Source organism: Equus quagga, chromosome 12 (genome assembly GCF_021613505.1).
Source record: "Equus quagga isolate Etosha38 chromosome 12, UCLA_HA_Equagga_1.0, whole genome shotgun sequence".
NCBI classification, from domain to species: Eukaryota; Metazoa; Chordata; class Mammalia; order Perissodactyla; family Equidae; genus Equus; species Equus quagga.
In genome coordinates this window covers 38,825,068-38,846,694 of record NC_060278.1, presented here as the reverse complement: position 1 = coordinate 38,846,694, position 21,627 = coordinate 38,825,068, and the positions used below count along the sequence as shown (strand labels likewise).

General features: G+C 35.2%; 1 protein-coding gene across 12 annotated transcripts in view; it reads right to left on the bottom strand.

Moving 5' to 3' along the window:
- Positions 1-21,627, bottom strand: part of CDC42BPA (CDC42 binding protein kinase alpha) — a 312,972-nt gene that overhangs the window by 143,553 nt on the left and 147,792 nt on the right. For all 12 annotated transcript variants that reach the window (XM_046678634.1, XM_046678632.1, XM_046678638.1 and 9 more), the window contains exons 6-9: positions 18,091-18,184; positions 5,287-5,487; positions 3,410-3,658; positions 1,381-1,460 (exon numbers count right to left, since the gene is read on the bottom strand). In XM_046678634.1, coding sequence (XP_046534590.1) covers positions 1,381-1,460; positions 3,410-3,658; positions 5,287-5,487; positions 18,091-18,184 — 624 coding nt within the window. The remainder of the gene's footprint in view (positions 1-1,380; positions 1,461-3,409; positions 3,659-5,286; positions 5,488-18,090; positions 18,185-21,627) is intronic.

The following is a 21,627-nucleotide window of genomic DNA, read 5'->3' as shown; positions in this document are numbered from 1 at the left end:
AACATGCAGCTCAGTGGTGACATCGATAAAAGCAGTCTGCACAAAGCGATGGGAGCACAAACCTGCCTGGAGTGGCGCTGAGAGAAGAGTACAAGAAAAATGGACAAAATACAGTTTGATGTAATTTTGCTATAATGTGGAGCAGAGAAATGGTTGGTAGCAGGTAAAGAAAATGGCATTAAGAAAGATTTTACATTTTGCTTTGAAGACGGGAGGAAGGGGCCGGCCCCGTGGCCAAGTGGTTAAGTTCAAGCGCTCCACTTCGGTGGCCCAGGGTTTGACCAGTTGGAATCCTGGGCACAGACAGGGCACCACTTATCAAGCCATGCTGAGGCGGTGTCCCACATGCCACAATTAGAAAGACCCACAACTAAAAATACACAACTATGTACCAGAAGGCTTTGGGAGAAAAAGGAAAAATACAATCTTTAAAAAAAAAGAAGGGAGGAAAAACTACATGTTTGTGAGCTGATGGGAATGACCTGATTATGCAAGTGACACAGAAAGAGAAAAACTTATGATGTAACAGCAGGCAATGCACTAGTAGGCAAGAGGGGACAGAAGGAGCGGGCCTTAGCTCGAAGCTCGTACAATTCATCCATAAAAACAAGAGTACATGATCCAGAGGTAGGCAGGTGGTAATTGGTGAGGAGAACTTGAGGAAGTTATCTGCTGTTTGCTTCAACCTCTCAGTGAAAGAGGAAGCGAGATCATCAGCTGAGAGTGAGGATGACAGAGGTTTCAGAGGAAAGTATAAAGTATGGAATAGTTATCTAGGAGAGAAGAGGAGTGGATACACTATGGTAATACAGTACACTTGCCAGGCAGCAATAAGGGGCACTTGAGGTTGAGACCAGTAAGAATGGCCAGATATTCTTCTCTAGACACACTGAATTGCACAGGTACAAGCAGAAAATTGAATTGTAATAATGAATGTCAACTTAGAGTGAGACACAAAGAACTGAAGGGGTACACAAGGAATGATTATAATCATTCTCAGTGGAATTTAAACTGGGTAAGGAGGAAAGAAAAGATGAGTCGAATAAGGGTCAGTGCAAAGATGCTTAAGATTAATGAGCTGAAAGTTCTGATGCTTGACATCTAAAGAACATTTATTCAACAGCATGGGACCCATCTAATTCTTGCCCCAATGTTAACAGATAGATTCTGAGCTCTCTATTTGTCCTATTTTTTCTCCTCCAAAATGAGTTAAGATTCTTATACATTCTATTCATTTTGCAATGTGTAACTTTTCCCAGTAGTAGATTCATCCTATTTTTTAAAATTTTTGATTTATGTCTCTCTCATACATTTTTTAAAACCTCAATTCATTTTAATTTGCTTTAAATTGTCCAAATTACGTTAACTTTTCAAACTTACCAGCTACTAGTATACGTAAAACCAACAAATGGCAGATGGTGGCCAGAAAATGCAGTATGTGTTGGTGGAGGCATTGTTTCCTAAAGGAGGAAAAAACAGCTGGTAAGAAATAAATAACTAAGACTTGGAGGTTGGGTTATAAATATTAACTGTCAAAAGGAAATATGTGACTGTTCAATTTAGAAATACTGATAAGTTTGGTACAGATGTTTAATAATATAAAATTTAGACCATGAACATTGCTATTGTAAAATTCTAATAAAATGAAAATAAAGATCGAAAGTCTGACTGATATTCAAAGTACAGTCATTATTCATGTATTCCACATATGCAAATTTGCCTAGTCACTAAAATTTATTTGTACTCCAAATCAGTACTCACAGTACTTTTGCAGTCATTTGTAGGTATGTGTAGGGCAAAGAAAATTTTGAGTTGCTCACTTACATGTCCCCAGTTGGGGTGGAACAAGGAGATGCTCTGCCTTCCTGGCTTAGCTCTCACTCTGTAAACAAGTGTTCTTTTCAAAGTCTATGTGTATCATGTTTTCACATTTTTGTGCTTTTTACGAGTGATTTCACTGCTTAAATGGCCTCCGAGCGTAGAGCTGATGTGCCATTTATTGTTTCTAAGCAAGAAGGCTATGATGTGCCTTACAAAAGAAATACATGTGTTAGCCAAGCTTCGTTCAGGCATGAGTTACAGTGCTGTGGGCCATGAGTTCAATGTTAATTACTCAACAATGTATATTAAATAAGGTGTCTTTAAATAGAAACACACATAAAACAAGGTTATGTTTTGATTGGTCAATGGAAATGTTGTGACCAGAGGCTCACAGGAAACTAACCCTGTATTTCTCCTAGGAGCTATGGTTCAATATTCACTAATACAGTGTTCTCAGCAACTTTATTGAACACAACTATCACAAATAATCAAAACCAACTGTACCGTATATTTAATTTGGAATGACTCACAATTTCTGTTAACAGCAAATACAATTCTTGTAACAAAAAACTGATGAGGAAAGTACATTTAATTCTTTCTTGTGAGGTCCAGAGAGGAAAGCACAAGAGAAATTCTTATCTGCTTTGGATATGGTACTTACTGAACAGTAAAAAGTGATATAAAATTAACATAAAAATTCTTAGTACAGAATTAAAACCATAAGAAAATAACTGAATAAAAATAAAAGTTCAAATTAAAAAGACCAAAAAGATAAAAAAAATAAAAATTTTATGTTCTTATTTTCCTAGATTTTAATTTACTATAACCTACTGGTTGAGAGCACAAGCTGACAAACTGTGCTGCCCCGTTTCAATATGGCCCACAAGCTAAAAATGGTTGATGGACCATTTGGCTAATCTGCTGTGGGCCACTTGCCTGAAACAGGGCTATGACTGCAGGCTGGTAGGGTTGATTTCCCTTTCCCATTCATCTCCTACCAAGGCTGCTGTTTGTAGGGGCAGCACCATCGGGCACGGGTCTTCAGCTCTCAGATCAAGTCAGCCCCCTCGGCAGTAAAACTGCAGGTTTTGCTAAGCAGCTCCATACCAGCAGTTCTCCCGTCCCAATCAAGCTAAAGGACATGGGGAGGGGGCTGTTTTTAACCAAGTTCAGAGTTTTCCAGAAATAAATGCTTCTCAATTTACTTACTTTGGGTTGATGTGTCAAGCCCTGAAATGGTTATTTTTGACAATTTTGTCCAATTTCATGACTTTTTAAAGGAGAGATTTGCCAACCTCTTCTCTGCCATCAGGAAGTCCACTTTTTCAGGCATCTAATTTGTCCTCTTCTTAGGAAACCTAATGGCATAACTAATCTAAGAAGTAAATCTTTGAATTTTTTTTGCTCCTAGTCACGAATAACTATGTTCATCTCAGTTAACTCTCTTAATTTCCTGATTTATGAGAAAATAAATACTAGAACCATGATAACAGTTAACTGATAATTGATAAGGTAGTCCATAAAACTGCTTTATAACCACATTAAAAAGAAAGAGAGGGACAGAACTTCTTCACAATGTCATACTTACAGAATTCTTTAAACAGTCATCATCCACATCAAAATTTGATGTATCTGTTGGACTGCTAACTTCTGGAATATACGGTGCTTCACAGTTTCGAATATTATCCCAGTCAATTCCATTGAAAAATGGGTGTTTCTTAAAGTCTTCTATTCCATTCTGACCAAGTCGATGCTCTCTGCTACAGATGAGCCTTCGAATAAGATCCTTAGCATTTTCAGACACATCAGTCACTTGAGCTGGAAACTGAAACCTTTCCTAAACAGAGAATAAGAGAAACAAAATAGAAATCAGTAATTAACTTACTAAGTAGGTTGATTAACATTTACTTTTTTAAAAATACATTTTCTTTTAAAAATATCTAACAAGTGTACACTGGTACAAAGTACTGATAGTAAAAAAGATACAGGGATGAATGAGAAAAGTTCATTTGCCTAAAAGAACTTTTAATTTCATATGTGACTTAGTTCTTACATGCACTGAGGAAAGAAGAACAAATTAAATGCTAAAATACCTTAGAATGAAGAGAATTCATTAAAAGCAGTAGAATTTGACTCAAAATTTCAATAGAGCATAGAGAGACTGATGATGGTCATATAAGTCTCATATTAATGATTAAGCAATAATAACAAACATTTTTAAAAAATGTAATATGTACTTGACACCATTGGAAGTGCTTTACTCACTGAACTTGTTTAATCCTCATAGCAATTGTCTAAGGTAGGTACTACTTTACCCTAATTTTATAGACCAGAAAACAAAGGCACAGAGAGTTCAAGCAATCTGGGATTTGAATCGATGCTGTCTGACTCCAGAATCCATGCTCTTAACAACCTTGCTCTAGTATAATGATTTCTCTCTGAAGTGCTTTCCATGCTATTTACAACTTTGTAGCTAACTTCCTGTCTTTCAACTCTTCATAACTATTTAGCAGATTTTCTTTGGAGCCAGGCAGAAGAGCATCAAATCTATAAAACTGATTTATATATATGCGAAGCAACTAATCATAACTGTATCTCCAGAACAAGTTAAAAAGAATAGACTGTCCTCCCTTTATGGGATATTCCTACTCATATTCCGGGTCCTTGCAACTGCTCACAATCTTTTGAGCCAATCAATTAAACCTTCTTCTTATTATGAACAATCTATTTCTATTTCACTTGGTACTAAATGGATTAAAGTTTTATTACGTGATTCCTGTTGTGCATCTGGATTGTTTCCAATGTTTAGTGATCATAAATAATGCTGGAATCGGTGTCCTCGTGCATACATCTTTGTTGCACTGAATATTTCCTTAGGGTAGATTCCTAGAACTGAAGTTGCTCAATCAAAAGTGCTAACCCTTTTTTTAAGGCTCTAGATGCATATTTATACACTTCTTGACAGAAGAGGTTACATCAATTTATATTCCTACCAACAACATCTAACAATGTCCATCTCACGGGATTATTTACAGTAAAAGTACTATTTTCCTTTTCATCTTTGCCAATTTGACAGGAGAGAAAACGTTTCTCATTTTTATTTTAATTTGCATTTCATTTATTACTACTAATGTTAAGAATTTTTTAAATACATTCTAGTCATGATTATACTATTGTAGTAATGATATAAATTGTCTGCTTGTAATCTTTGTCTATTATTCTACTGGAGAGACCATTTAATATCCTACTTACTAGCATCTCTAATAAAATACAGCAGAAGGTTAGAACTAACAATTTTATGTATAATTTATGGATTTATTATTCATGTTTGTCACGTCCTCTATTAGCATATAAATTAGATTGTTTATTGTTTTTAGAAAAATATTTTTTAAATATCACATTACTTTAAATGTATTATATGTATTATTTACCATATTAATTTGAAAAATAGTAAAATATACTAACTTTATGATTCATGATTTTTCCATATGTCTCCACCAGAGATTCTGCATAAAACGGCGTTTCTCCATAAAGCATTTCATACATACAGACTCCCAAAGACCACCAGTCACACTCAGGTCCATATCTGCCTTTTCCATCTTCCATGGCTTGAAGGATTTCAGGAGAGATATAATCCGGAGTTCCAACAGCCACTGAGGACTGCACCTGAGGAAGTTCATATTTTTAGTAATCTACTATAATATATTAGAAACAATAATTTTAAATTAAAAATATTTACATTTACTTAGATACACGATAGACATTACTTCATAACAGCTCTGACTTTGCCTTATCGGAATTTAACCTCCTTGTACACAAAAGTTAAATCTGTTATAATCTCCACCCTAACAGTTCTCTAGGTTTCACAACACGATAGAACTTTTATTATAGCCATTACTTAATTGACTACACTCAGGGTACCAATATGATTTGAACACCGCAGTCATTAACAACAAATTGAATATTTAGTTTAGAACAGTCTTATTATTGATATTATCTGTCCAACATGTACATAGAAAAAAATGGAACTGTGGAAATTTTACAATTGGGGGAAAAAACTGAAAAAACTTGGCTAATACTTATAAGCAGACTAGAGATTATTTTAAAACACTTTAACGGAAACCTAAGGAAATAAATGTTAACAATGTCCCACAAACTACTTATTAATCCAAAAAATTATAAAAGGGGGAAAACACATCCTTCAAAAAATAAAGTCCCAATAGAGAAAAATAATTGGGCATACAATTATGGCAAGGTAGATATAAATTAAAGAATAACAGCTAAAAAAAATATCCTCGGCACATATCCAGTAAAGAACTTTGAAATAAAAGAAAATTGGTTCTTTACATGTTTTAAAAGAAAGTATCAGAAAATGAACATTCTCAAGGTAGAATAACAATTAATATTCTCAATTTTCTAGACTAAATTACCATCTTAAAAATCACTAAAATAGACTTCCTCTTTGGCAATACTGAGATTAAATAACTTGAAAACTCTTCCATTATAAACTCTTAAAAATACTTAATAAAATATAACGACTTTTATAAACCATTTTATTAAAAAAGAGAAATTCTTAGGGGCCAGTAATGAAGAAATGGTTGAGAACCAGGCTGGTAAGCAGTGCAGCAGGAGTGGGGTTGTCAAATTGCATTTTAATGTAAAAGGGACAAAAGGAAAGACCTTGAGCTTACAAGACATTTGAAGCGAGAGGCTGCCCCATACAACCTTTACCATAAAGGGGACATTGTCAGTGAAAAGGTGAATTATAAAAATCTGCCACTCAGCAGAGAAAAGTAAGACATTTTGTTTATCTTGATTATGGCTGATACGTGAAGAAAAATTCCTCCTCTAGAAATTCCTAACTTTAGGTCACATTGTCCTACTATCTGGGATTCTAATTCACAGTGCTTCTGCAGTCCAGAAGTTGTCAAGCCAAGAAAATGGCAAAAATATCAGCACCAGGTTAGGTGCCCTAGAAAGCTGGGCATAAAAAATTCAAAACTACTCTGGGGGACACATTCTCAAACTTGGCCACATGTAATTCTCACACAAAAAAACCCACTGAAGATGAGCTCACAATCCCATAATATAAACTAAATAGGGAAACATCGCATTTGAACAAAAGGCACAAATATGAACAAACTATACAGCAAGATCCCTAACAAGCATCAGTTCCACTTTATGAAATAAGTATGTTTAAAAGTATTAAAGACTTTTCTTAAAAATCAAAAGCATAAGAAAAGGAAAAGAGAGATGAAAAAAAGCAAATAGAAGTCCTAGAAATTAAAAAAACTAGTCACTGAAATAAAGAACACAGTGGATAGGTAAAAGATACGAAAAGATAAATAAAATCAGATGCACTTCTATACACACTGTAGTTAAATTGCAGAGCAGCAAAGGCAAAGGGATCTTAAAAACACTTAAGAATAAGGAGAGAGCACCTACCAAGGAATGACAGACTGACAGCTGAATTATTAATACTAACATAGCAATCAGGAGAAATTGGAATTATATCTCCAAAGTGGTAAGACAAAATAATTCTTAATATTATATTCCCTACCTACCTCAATTATGATACAGGAATGAGGGTTAAATAAAGACATTTTCACACAAAGACTCAGTGGACTATCACGTGTAGACCCTTTCAGATAGACAGAAGTACTAAAGGACACACTTCAGAAGACAAGAATTTAACCGAGATGGAAGAAAGTGATACTAGAAGTAATTGTGAACAAGATATTAGTAAACTTTACCATGCATCTAAATGGTCATTAATTGGGTAGAATAATGATGAAGAGAAGGAAGAAGAGGACAATGCAGAATACAAAGAGGAGGAGGAGGAGGAGGAGGAGGAGCAGGAGGAAAAGCAGGTGGAGGAGGAGGAAGGAACAACTACTTGAAGGTTGAAAAATAAGATGGAACTAAAATACTAGAAAACAATAACATGTTACTGAAGGAGCAATTAGAATTAAAGTGTTCTAAGTTTCTTGTTTTTATAATTTTTATTTTTTGCTTTTCAATTATTATTTTTAATTGTGGTAAAATACCCATAACACAAAATTTACCATCATAACCATTTCTAAGCGCACGGTTCAGTAGCATTAAGTACCTTTTACCTTGCTGGGCGACTATCACCACTATGCATCTCTAGAACTCTTTTCATCTGGCAAAACTGAAACTCTGCACCAGTTAAACAATAACTGCCCGATTCCCCCTCCTCCCAGGTCCTGGCAACCACCACTGTACTTCCTCTCTATGAATTTGACTACTCTAGGTACCTGACATAAGTGAAATCATACAATATTTGTCCTCTTGTGTCTAACATATCACTTAGTATAATGTTTTCAGGGTTTATCCAGGTTGTAGCATGTGTCAGAACTTCTTTCCTTTTAAGGTTGAATAATATTTCACTGTATGTATATACCACATTTTCTTTATCTATTCATCTGTGGATGGACACCTGGCTTGCTTTAAATCCCTTGGCTATTGTGAATAATGCAACCATGAGAATGGGTGTACAAATATCTGTTTGAGTCCCTGCTTCCAATTCTGTGGAGTATATACCCAAAAGTGGAATTGCTGGATCATAAAGCAATTCTATTTTTAATTTTCTGAAGAACTTCCATACTGTTTTCCAGAGTGGCTCTAACTTTTCAGATTCCCACTAACAGTGCACAAGAATTTCAATTTTTCCACATCTTCACCAAACCTGTTATTTTCTGTTTTTTTGGTTTTGGGGTGGGGTTGATAGTAGCCATTCTAATGGATATAAGGCAGTATCTCATTATGGTTTTGGTTTGCATTTCTCTAACGAATAGAGAAGCTAAGCATCTTTTCATGTGCTTGTTGGCCATTTGTAAATCTTCTTAAGAGAAATGTCTATTCAAGTCCTTTGCTCATTTTGAATTCGGTTGTTTGTTACTGAGTTTTACATTCTTCGTACATTCTGGATAAAGTTCTTTATATATTCTGGATATTAACCTCTTATCAGACATATCATTTGCAACTATTTTCTCCCATTCCATAGGCTGCCTTTTCACTGTGATGATTGTGTCCTTTGATGCAAAGAAATTTTTAATGGTGAAGTAGTCCAATTTATCTGTTTTTTCTTTTGTTACCTATTGCTTGGTGTCATATCCAAGAAATCACTGCCAACTTCAGTGTCATAAAGCTTTCCCCCTATGTTTTCTTCCAAGAGTTTTATAGTTTTAGCTCTTACATTTAGGTTTTGATCCATTTTGAGTTAATTTTTGTATAGAGTATAAGATAAACTAAGTTTCTTGTTTTGATTAGGAATATGATGGAGAAACTGATTAACTCTAGACTTTAGGTAAACTATAAATGTTAAAAATTTAATGATAAACATTAAAATATTTGAAATAGACTATAGAATTTCCAAAGAAGAAAAAGAGAAGTAAAATTAAATTTCACCAAGTCAACAGAATGCAGGAAAGAAGGAAAAAATACCAAGTATGCATGTAAACAAACAAGCAAAACCTATAATAAATAGCACAAGATACTAGAAATAAATACAAATACACTGATAACCATAAAATTCATAAATGAATTAAATTCACCTATTAAAAGACAGCAACAACACACTGGATCACAAATAAAACCAAAATGAACAATTTTTTTTAAATCAGCAATAATCTGTTTTAAAAGGATGCACCTAAACATAAAGACATGGAAAGGTTAAAAGTAAAGTGATGGAAGGGGGCCAGCCCCGCAGCCGAGTGGTTAAGTTCATGCACTCCGCTTCGGCGGCCCAGGGTTTCACTGGTTCGGATCCCGGGTGCAGACATGGTACCATTTATCAGGCCATGCTGAGGCCTGACAGGCCACAACTGGAGGGACCCACAAGTAAAAGTACACAACTATGTACAGGGGGGGCTTTGGGGAGAAGAAGGAAAAATTTAAAAAATCTTTAAAAAAAAAAAAAAAGTGATGAAAAGCTAAACCAGGCAGATGTTAAACAAAAGATAAGGAAGCTATATTAATGCCAGTCAAAATAGATTCTAAAGCCATAATCATTAAGATTTTTAAAAAATTCCTTAACATAATTGTAAAAGAAAACACCCTGAAATGGCAGTTATGAATAAGATGTGCCTAACAACATAGCTACAAAAGAGTTGTGAAAATACTGATGATTATAAGAAAAAAATTAATAAATTCGACACTATAATAAGGATTTTTAAATAACAGATAATAAATCACAAAGAAATAAACCTTAGTAAGAATACAAAAAAACTGAACAACAAAGTTAACAACTTTAATCTTATGCACATATATAGAAACTTACACCCAAAAGTTAGAAAAATGTATCCTTTCCAAACAAACACGTAACACTTATAAAAACCGGCCCATTACAAAATCAAAAAGCAAATCTCAACAAATGCCAGAAAAAACTGGTATCAAATGGACCCATTCTCCAGTAAAAGAAAACAGAAATAACCAAATAAAGAGTATAACAATATGGATATTAAAAGTGGATACATAATGCCGCAATGAACATAGGGGTGCGAGTATCTTTATGCCTTTGTGTTTTCAAGTTCTTTGGATAAATACCCAGCAGTGGAATAGCTGGATCATATGGTAGATCTATCCTTAATTTTCTGAGGATACTCCAAACTGCTTTCCATAGTGGCTACACCAGTTTGCACTGCCACCAACAGTGAACAAGGGTTCCCTTCTCTCCACACCCTCTCCAACATTTGTTGTTTCCTGTCTTGTTAATTATAGCCATTCTGACGGGAGTGAGGTGATACCTCATTGTAGTTTTGATTTGCATTTCCCTGATAGCTAATGATGTTGAGCATCTTTTCATATGCCTGTTGGCCATCTGTATTTCTTCTTTGGAGAAATCTCTGTTCAGATCTTTTGCCCATTTTCTAATTGGATTGTTGGTTTTTTTTGTTGTTGAGCTGTATGAGTTCTTTGTATATTTTGGATATTAACCCCTTATCTGATATGTGGTTTGCAAATATCTTCTCCCAATTGTTAGGCTGTCTTTTCGTTTTGTCGATGGTTTCCTTTGCTGTGCAGAAACTTTTCAGTTTGATGTAGTCCCATTTGTTCATTTTTTCTTTTGTTTCCCTTGACCGCTCAGATATGGGACTTGAAAATATGCTGCTCAGACCAATGTCATAGAGCGTACTGCCTATGTTTTCTTTTAGAAGTCTCATGGTTTTGGGTCTTACATTCAAGTCTTTAATCCATTTTGAGTTGATTTTTGTGCATGGTGTAAGGGAATGGTCTACTTTCATTCTTTTGCATGTGGCTGTCCAGTTTTCCCAACACCATTTATTGAAGAGACTCTTCTTTCTCCATCGTATGCTCTTGGCTCCCTTGTCGAATATTAGCTGTCCATAAACGTGTGGGTTTACTTCTGGGCTCTCAATTTTGTTCCATTGATATGTGTGTCTGTTTTTGTGCCAGTACCATGCTGTTTTGGTTACTATGGCTTTGTAGTATAATTTGAAATCAGGGAGTGTGATACCTCCAGCTTTGTTCTTTTTTCTCAGGAATCCTTTGGCTATTCGGGGTCTTTTGTTGTTCCATATAAATTTTAGGATTCTTTGTTCTATTTCTGTAAAAAATGTTGTTGGAACTTTGATAGGGATTGCGTTGAACCCCCCTATGTTCATTGCGGCATTATACACAATAGCCAAGACTTGGAAGCAACCTAGGTGCCCATCAAGGGACGAATAGATAAAGAAGATGTGGTATTTATTCACGATGGACTACTACTCAGCCATAAGAAAAGACAAAATCCAGCCATTTGTGACAACATGGATGGACCTTGAGGGTATTATGCTGAGTGAAATAAGTCAGAGAGAGAAAGTCAAATACCATATGATCTCACTCATAAGTAGAAGATAAAAACGACAAAAAAAAAAAAAAAAACACCTAGCATTGGAGATTGGACTGGTGGTTACCATTGGGGAAGGGGGGAGGGGGGAGGGCAAAAGGGGAGATTAGGGTCACATGTGAGGGGATGCACTATAATTAGTGTTCGGGTGGTGAACATGATGTAATGTATCCAGAATTTGAAATGTGATGTACATCTGAAAAAAATAAAAATTAAAAAAAAAGTGGATACAATATGGATACTAAATAATGAATGGTCCACAGAACAGTTTTAACTAAAGTTGGAAAATATTTAGAACTGAAAAATAGTACAATGCTCTATATCAAACTTATGAAGGAAAAGAAAAACACAAACAAAATTAGGAATGAAAAAAGAATAAAACTACAATGTAATAGAAATTTTAAAAATAAGAAGAGTGCAATCTGAACAATAAAATTGAAAACTCAGAGAAAATAGACAATTTTCATAGAAGAAAAATACAACTTACCAAAACTGACTCAGGAAGAAACAGAAAACCAAAGAGACCTATAACCATTAAAAAATTTGAATCAATAGTATAAAATCTACCTGGAAAACAAACAGGAAAACAAAACCTCACCACGACAAAGGTGATTTAAAAGTGAGTTCTACCAATTATATAAGAAACAGATAACCCCTGCATTATACAAACTGATCTAAAGCCAAAAAGGGTAAGGGGTGGGGATATGGCTCCCCTGTTCATTTTATGAGGCTAAAATAACTTAAATTCAAAAATCAGACAAGAACAATTTGAGAAGGGAAATTACACTGCAATTTCAGATATGATCACTCTCAGGTATGAATCTCAGGTAACAATCCAATATCGAAATTAGCAGTCAACCTAGCAATTTGTTCAAATATATCAATACAACTTCATGATACAGTTATGTTTATCCAAGGAATGGATGATTTAACATTGGACAATCTATGTCATCCATCAGATTAACAGATTAAAGGAAAAACACCCTAATATCATCTCAACAGAAGCAGAAAAATCATGTGATAACAATGACAACCATAACAAATTCTTGGTAGTCAGAAACAGAAATTTCCTTAATCTGATAAAAAATATATACCCAAAGTTTACAGCAAACATCACACTAAATTTGAAACTACAGAAAAAATACCGTTAAAGTCAGGAACAAGACAAAGTATCTAATATTGCATGATAAGAGAAAAAAGGTAGCATACATAAGGATTGGAAAAGACAAAACCGAAAGCTGGTCACTATTTGTGAATTATATAATAGTCTATAGAGAAAATCTAGAAGAATCCACAAATTATTTTGAACTAATAAAAAAATTTGGCGAGCTTGCTTTTTTCAAGAACATGGAAAAATCAATGGTGGTCCTAAAGAACAGCAACAAGCTATTAAAACACAAATTTTAAAAAAGTTATTTATTTATTTAAAGATTGGCACCTGAGCTAACAACTGCTGCCAATCTTTTTTTTTCTTTTCTCTGCTTTTTCTCCCCAAATCCCCCCAGTACATAGTTGTATATCCTTGTTGTGGGTCCTTCTAGTTGTGGCATGTGGGACACCGCCTCAACGTGGCCTGATGAGGGGTGCCATGTCCACGCCCAGGATCTGAACCAGCGAAACCCTAGGCCACTGAAGCAGAGCTCATGAACCACTTGGCCACGGGGCTGGCCCCTAAAAATTTATAACAGCCAAAAAAAAGTCCACAAGGTGCCTAGGAACAAGTCTAACTTATAAATAAAGGTAATGGATACATAATGAACAATATTATAAAATTTCATTAACAGACATAAAAGAAAACCTAAAACAATAGAAAGAGACACTATATTCATGGACGGGAAGTTTCCATGTTGTAGACATAAATTTCTCCAAAATTAATCTTTAAATTCAATGCAGGTCTACAAGCTTGTGTTTGTGAAGGGATGTTTGTATGTGTGTATATGTGTATATATATAAACCAATAATGTAATTCTAACAACCATAGGGAAAAACAAATGGCCAAGAATAGCCAGGACAACTTTAGAGGAATAAAAAGAATTATAGCAGGACAGTCCCTCATAGAAATTGACTTCTTATAGAGGTATAGTGATTAAGATGGTATAGTTTTAATTTAGACTTGAGAACCAAAAAGCAAGGTGAAACTTGGTTTGGAAAGTCACGAAATTTGGGAAAGGTTAAAATTGAGGCAACTACGCAGGTAATAAATAATGACACATACAAAGTCATATTATCATAACATTTCAGAACACTAGGAATAACGAAACATCCTAAAGCCTTCCAGAGAAGGAGGGAAAGATTATAACAGAAGGATTGAGAATTAGAACAGCATCAGATGTCTCGATAGTAAATTAAGACTATGCAATGCCTTCTAAATTGCAAAAGAAAAATAATTCAAAATCTATAATACTACGTCCAAATTACCAATCAAGTATGAGGATAGAAATGAAGACATTTTTCAGACATGCAAGATGATGAAGTATTTACTTCCAATGGAACTTTTTCAGGCAGCTACCACCAAATGAGGAGCAAGACAGACATGGGATCCAGGGAACAGAGGATCCAGAGAGCAACACAGTAAATTCCACGATGATGAGGAAAGGCAGAGTTGGGATGATAGCTGGGCAGTAGGTTTACAGAACAGTCTAGATTAGAATGGGAGAACGCAAGACTCAGTATAGATATCTCCAAATGATAAAAGGGAATCACTAAGTTATTTAATGTGTCTGAGGGGGAAAGAAATTGCTAAATTACTTAATGTGTCGTGGAGAGTGTGGGGATAAATTAGTGAGCTACACAGAAAATTAGGCAAGGCAAAGTGGTCACTTACTCCAGGGAGAACAAAAAGTTGTTCAAGAAAAGAAATGTAACTAAAATAAACTGCATGGCACAGCTATGAATGATTGGTATAATCTCATAAAAAAATGAACAGGATTTAATGAAAGATTATGTATTAATTACAGTGGGAAGATAGAGAGGAAGTACATGGGTTGGGTGAGATGGGGGTAAGAGACCTGAATCTTCATCTTCCATGGGAAATTAATAGATAATATCTAAAACTAAATAATCAAGAGACAGTAGTTCAAATATGATAAAAAGAAATATGTAACAACATATGAAACAACAAAAGAAACAGTCAAAAGATAAGTGTCTGCCTCTAGTAAAGCAGATTTGGAGGTGGGGAGAGCTACAATAAAGGAATGCTGTTTTTCATGGTAAGTCTTCCCAAAATATTTATATATCACTTTGATAAAAAATGAAAATAAAATGGAAATAAAACAAGTAGAAAGAAGGTTTCTGCATCATAATTTTCTAAATGGAGGACCAACACGCCACTGTGCCCAGGAAAATTATTTTGAGATCATCAATAAAGAACAGATGACTAGGAAGACACACCAGGATTTCAGGAATAAATTTGACCAAGGGGAACTTCTACAGTCAGAAACAGTGCTCAGAGCATTCTGGAATGCATGGGGATTTGGAAGCTTGGGCATCAGACTCCAGGAGAGAAGCCTCGGCTTTGAGTCTGGGGGCTTAGCACATGCAGGTCTGGGGAAACACTACCTCTTCCCCTGGAATTCTTTTTCAGTGTAGCTGCCTCCTCTCTGGAATCGTGGCCCTGACTTTAACCTATGTTTTCTCAACTCAGGAAGACCGTCATGCCCTTCCTCCCTTCTCATGTCACACCTGGCACTAACCACCTCCCACTTTATACTTCACACACATGCAGTTCTCCTAGAGCAGTAGAACTGCATGTACCCATCTTACATGGTTTGTGTGACTTTTGTCATCTCTTTTACTTCTATATACGTCACAAACCCCACACGACAATGTTATTACTTTTTCTTTAACAACCGGAGGCCTTTTATGTAAATTTAAAAAGAAAGACAATACAGTCTTTATTCTTTATCTTATAGATCTTATCACATCTAATATTCTTTATCCTACAGTTCTAGGTATCCAAATGGTATTACTTCTTTTGGCATGAAGGACATTCTTTAGCATCCAGGCCTGCTGGAGACTAATCTCGCTTCTTTCATTTACCTGAAAATGCCTTGAATTCTCCTCAGTTTTTGAAGGATATTTTTGCTTGATATAGAATTCTTGGTTTACAGATTTTTTTCTTTCAGCACTTTAAAGATACCATTCCAAAATCTCTGATGACAGGTCAGTGGTTATTCTTACCATTTTTCCACAGTATGTAATGTATTTTTTCTTCTGGATGCTTTCAATTTTTTTATTTCTCTTTAATTTTCAGCAGTCTAATTGTGACATGGCCAGGGGTGGCTCTTTATAACCCTGAGATACGCTAAGATTCTCAGATCCGTGTTTTTCATCACATTTGATAAGTTTGAGCCATCAATTCTACAAATTTTACTGCTCCTATCTCATTCTCTTCTCCTAGGATTCCAATTATATGAATCTCTGAGCTTATATTTATTTTGCTCAATCTTTTTCTCTCTGTTCTTCAGATTGGATAGTCTATTGATCTGTCTTCAAATGCACTGGCTCTTCCTTCTCTCATCTCTAATCCACTGGTAACCTCCTGTGAATTTTTTATTTCTATTACTGTACTTTTCAAGTTCTACAAGGTCCATTTGATTTATTTTTCTGCTGACATTCCTTACCTGCACAACCTGTAAGACTACATTTTCCTCTGATTCTTTGAACATTTTTAGGATGGTTTCATTAAGTCTCTGTCTGCTAAGTCCCACATCTGCGCTACCCAAGTTTCTACTGACTACTTTTATTTTTAACTCTATTACAATCCCTACCCAACCCCTCATTTTCGTTTGGTCTAGTGATTTCTGACTGAATGCTGGTCATTGTCAATAAGACATTGTAGAGAGCATGGATTCTGTTGTCTTCCTCTGAAGAATACTTCACTCTGTGAAGAATATCTATTTAAGCAGATAAAAAAGTACTGACTGATCTCTTTGAATGTAGGTTGGCTTACAGTTGCACTCTTTGAGGGCAGATTTATAAAAAGTCTAAGATTTGTCTGAAGCCCCTTTGTTTGGAAGACCATTTTCAAACTCTGTGAAGCTTATGAGGACTTGGATCTAGGCTGTCAGACAGGTTTAGAGTAAGTCTTACATGTTACAAAGGTGTTAACTGTCCCTGCAGGGCTTAAATTCCAATGTACCCTAGCACTGAGTGTTTCTCCTTCAGCACTGCTTGATTTCTAGTAATCTGTTGAATTTTCAAATGGGTAGCATCTACTATTTGGTAAGTCTCATATGGTCTTATGCTGCACATGTACCGCCCCACCTTCATGAGATACCCCCATATGGATACTTTAGGCCCTCTCTGCACAACTCCCTCCTCCCCAGTCTCAAGCCCTGCAGATTCCAGCTGCTTCTGCTAACTCAGCTCTGGTCTCTCCTCCTCACCTCTGTACAACTCCTATACTCTGCTCTAACTCTAGTCAACAGACTGTCCCAATCCTGGGAAATTCTGAGGCACACCTCATGAATTCACTTCTCTCAGAGATAATAGTCTTGCGCTGCCTGTTGTCCATTGCCTGAAAACAGCTGTCTCAAATATTGCGTCCAGTTTTATAGTTGTTTATAGTGAGAGGACAGTTTGGTACCAATTACTCCCTCCATCATGGCCAGAGGCAGAAGTCATATAATCTCTTTTTTAAAAGTTATCTCCTTAGGATAAATCTTCAGAAGTCAAATTACTGGTCTAGAATAATGAGACATTTTCATGGCCCTTGGAATGCATTATCCTAAACTGCTCTCCAAAAACATTTCTGCCAACTAAAATGATATGCATTTTGACTTCTGCTATACAGACAGGAAACTAAAGTAAAAAAAAAACACAAGAAAACAGAGAGCAAAATCAGGGCATACAAACTTTTAAGTAAGTGAAAGAAAACACTTGATGGGCTAGAGTTAGCAGAGCTAAAGCAAATGGTAACATAAAACTGAATCAACTTGAGAATTTTCTTATAAAACTTGAACACTGTCTCAGAAAAACTAGACAACTAGGAAAGAAAGATTAAAAAAAGAATAAAACTGAAGAAGGAGTCACATTTTATTTTTCCATGTGGGATTTATTTTCTTCATCCCTCTGGAACTGTGGAAATATCTCAAGAACAATAATAAACAGTTCAGCTAAAGAAGGAACAAATAAGGGTCTCATAAAAAGTATACTCTATCAACCTGAAGATCATTAATATAAACAGCTGAAAATGGCATATAACTTTATGAACAAGTCCTATTATAAATAAGTATACCTAAGTGCCTTTGTGGAAGAAGGTGGAGCATAGAAAGACAAATGGACGGATGGATGGATGGATAGATAGAAAATATAAATAGATGATTTTTAAAACAAAGAAGACAAGTAGCAAGGGAAAAGTCTGTGGGTTAAAAAACTTAACATTTATCTTTATTTACCGTTCCATCTTCCATCAGCTTCAGACAAGACCCAAAATCTGCTAACCGAATATGTCCATTCATATCCATCAATATATTGTCAGGTTTGATATCCCTGAAAAAATAGATACATTCAATTTTTAGTTGGGAAAAACAAACATAATCAGTTACTTGGTAAGATAACCTTTTTGTGTGAAAATCTCAACTTCTTTTAAAATTAATACTCTAAGAATATCTATCTTACTACTTTTTGAGTTCAAATCCTGGCTCCAATTCATATTAAAACTTTCTTAAACACAAGCAGTTTCAGCGTTCAGTTCTGTAGATAAAAAGTACCGTGGTAATTTTCAGTCATGTTAAATTAATCTTACCATCCTTCCTTTATATTTGCACAGATTCCAATGTGACTATGGTAGCCTACTTTTGCATACAGAGAAGAGCCATAATTACTTGATACTCACAAAGCATAGTACCCTCTAACACGTGAAAGTGGTCAGGGAAAAATATACTTCCTAGACCCTGAATGTAAATATAGATAAATAAATGTTCCATGAATACACTGTATCTTACTTATGAATTTTCTTTTATGTCCTTCAATAATAATATATATTATATAAAGCTATTTACAGATGTTAAATCAAAGGTTTATAAAATATCCAAATCTAAAACAAACTAAATCATACCAGTTTTTATATTTGTCTTTACATTTGAATAATGAAGTGTTACAAACCATGGGAAAATCATACATAAAATGACGTTGTAAAGAATACTCAGGGTCCGGCCCCGTGGCCAAGTGGTTAAGTTTGCACACTCTGCTTCAGCGGCCCAGGGTTTCACCTGTTCGGATCCTGGGCGTGGACTTGGCACCACTTATCAGGCCATGCTGAGGTGGCGTCTCACATGCCACAACTAGAAGGACCCACAACTAAAATATACAACTATGTACTGGGGGATTTGGGGAGAAAAAGCAATAAAAAAAATTTTAAAAAAAAAGAATACTCAGCAATGAGGTTTCTAATCACACTCTAAAGATTGTAATTGTGAAAAACTAAGAGATTAATCCCTCTCAATTTACTCTTTTAGAGGAAGAAAGAGAATCTTCTATGAACATTACATATATATATATATATTTATTAAAAAATCCTATTGCCATGTAGTTAATGGGACTATGATAGGGTCACTCTAATTTAACCTAAATGACGCCACTTAAGGTCTCTATGCCTCAGTTTTCCCACCTGTAATATGGGAATAATATTAGTACTACCTTGATTACTGAAGTAATTTCTGTGAATGTGTTGTACCTCACAGGTTGGCAAATTATGACCCACGAGCCAAATCCAGCCCACAGCCCATTTGTGTAAAGTTTTATCGGCATGCAGCTCCACCCATTAGTTTAAGTATTATCTCTCGTAGCTTTACCACTACAACAGCACAGCTGAGTGGTTCTGACAGGGACTTTGGTCTGCAAAGCTTAAAATATTTCCTATCCGGCCCTTTACAGGAAAAGTTCGCCGACCCCTGTTGTAGATGACAGATGATTGCTTAACAGAGATAGGCAGATAGACAGACTGAAAACAACCACTTGTATAGGAAATGGGCTTCATAATACTCAAGATTTGAATTTATCCTGAAGTGTCAGAAAAGCTACATGAAGAAAGAATTTCCTCTTGTTTGGTAACATCAAAGAAGCACACTTTAGTGCTGGAATCAACCTTAGAAATTACCTAGACCATTTTTAGACAAGGAAAAAACCGTATTTTATTCTTTTTTTTTTTTTTAAAGATTGGCACCTGAGCTAACATCTGTTGCCAATCTTCTTTTTTCTTCTTCTTCTTCTCCCCAAAGCCTTCCAGTACATAGTTATATACTCTGGTTGTAGGTCCTTGTGGTTGTGCTATGTGGGACGCCACCTCAGCATGGCCTGCTGAGTGGTGCTATGTCTGAACCGGCGAAACCCTGGGCAGCCAAAGCGGAGCGCGCAAACCTAACCACTCGGCCACAGGCGGGCCCCCTATTTTATTATTTACTTAAAAGTATTAAGCTATATAGTCACTATGCATAGCTGCTATAGGTTTACTTCTCAGATTTTAAGAGACAAAAGGAATTATACAGACAGGACCTTAAAACATCAATAGTATTTTTGGCTATTTAAAAAATAGGAAATATTAAAACAAGACATCATATTTATATATTTCTATTCATAACAAATAATAATTAATGAAATGGACAAAACTTAACAAGACATTATAGATAGTTCTGACACTCCCTAAGTATCTCATTACCCTTCCTGATGTCATTCCCTCCCCCCACTCCGCAGAGGTTAGCAACCACTATCCTGCATTTGGAGTTTACTGCATCCATGCATGTTTTATATTACTAGTACACATGTACTATATTCACAATAGCTCAAAACTGGAGAAAACTCAAATGACTACCAACAGGTAGGTATATAAATTGTTACATATTTATACAACGGAAGACTGTTCAGCAATAAGGAACAATTTATTGATATATATCAAATTAGATGAATCTCAGAAACATGTTGATCATGACATCAAACAAAAAAGAATACATGATACACGATTCCATTTATAAGAAGCTCTAGAAGAGGTAAAACTAAGCTAGGTGATAGAAACCAGAACAACTGGTGACTGGAGGAATAGAGGATGCTAACTGGAAAAGAGCACAAAGCAATTTGCAGGGTGATGGCAACATTCTCTATCTTGACTGGGATGGTGGTTACACAGGTATACACACTGTCAAAACTCATCACTGCACATTTAGCACCTGTGCATTTTAGCATGTGTATTTCAACTTTAAAAAGAAAGATGGGAAAAGGCAAGAAATACCTAAAAGAAATTATGAGATTGGAGTCTTGTGGAGGGAGAACTTTCCTTACAGATTCAGTTTCTTTAAACATTCTTATTTTATTCAGATAATTTCTACTTCTTCTTGAGTAAATTTCAGTGGTTTATATTTTTCTAATATATATTTCATCCAAATTTCCAAATTTATTGGAATACAGTTATTCACAGTATTCTGTTATTATTTTTTAAATCTACAATATATTTATAGTCCTATTCCTAATATTATTTCGTTGTGTCTTTTATAACTTGATAAAAATAGCACTGAATGCTTATTAGTACTTTCTATTTTCCATGCAGTCTTCTAAGTGCTTTAACTGCATTGCTTATTAAATATTCACAACAACACTGTAAGGGAGGTACAATTATTTTCCCCGTTACAGATGAGGTAAGCACAGAATTAATGCTCAAAGTCACACAGCAACTGGTGTCAGGATTCAAACCCACGCAGTCAGGCTCCAGGCACCACATTCTTTACTACAATCAACAGTTTGCTAGATATTTCTCTTTTATGGATCATTTCTAAATAATCATTTTTGATTAACTGGTCCTCTTCTTATTTTATCTTTTTATTTCTTACTTTATTTCATCAATTTAACTTGTTTTGTTCTTTTCTTTCTCTGTGATTCAGGTTTACTCTGCTGTTCTTTTCTAGCATCCTGAGTTACAAAAGGATTAACTCACCATTTAAAAA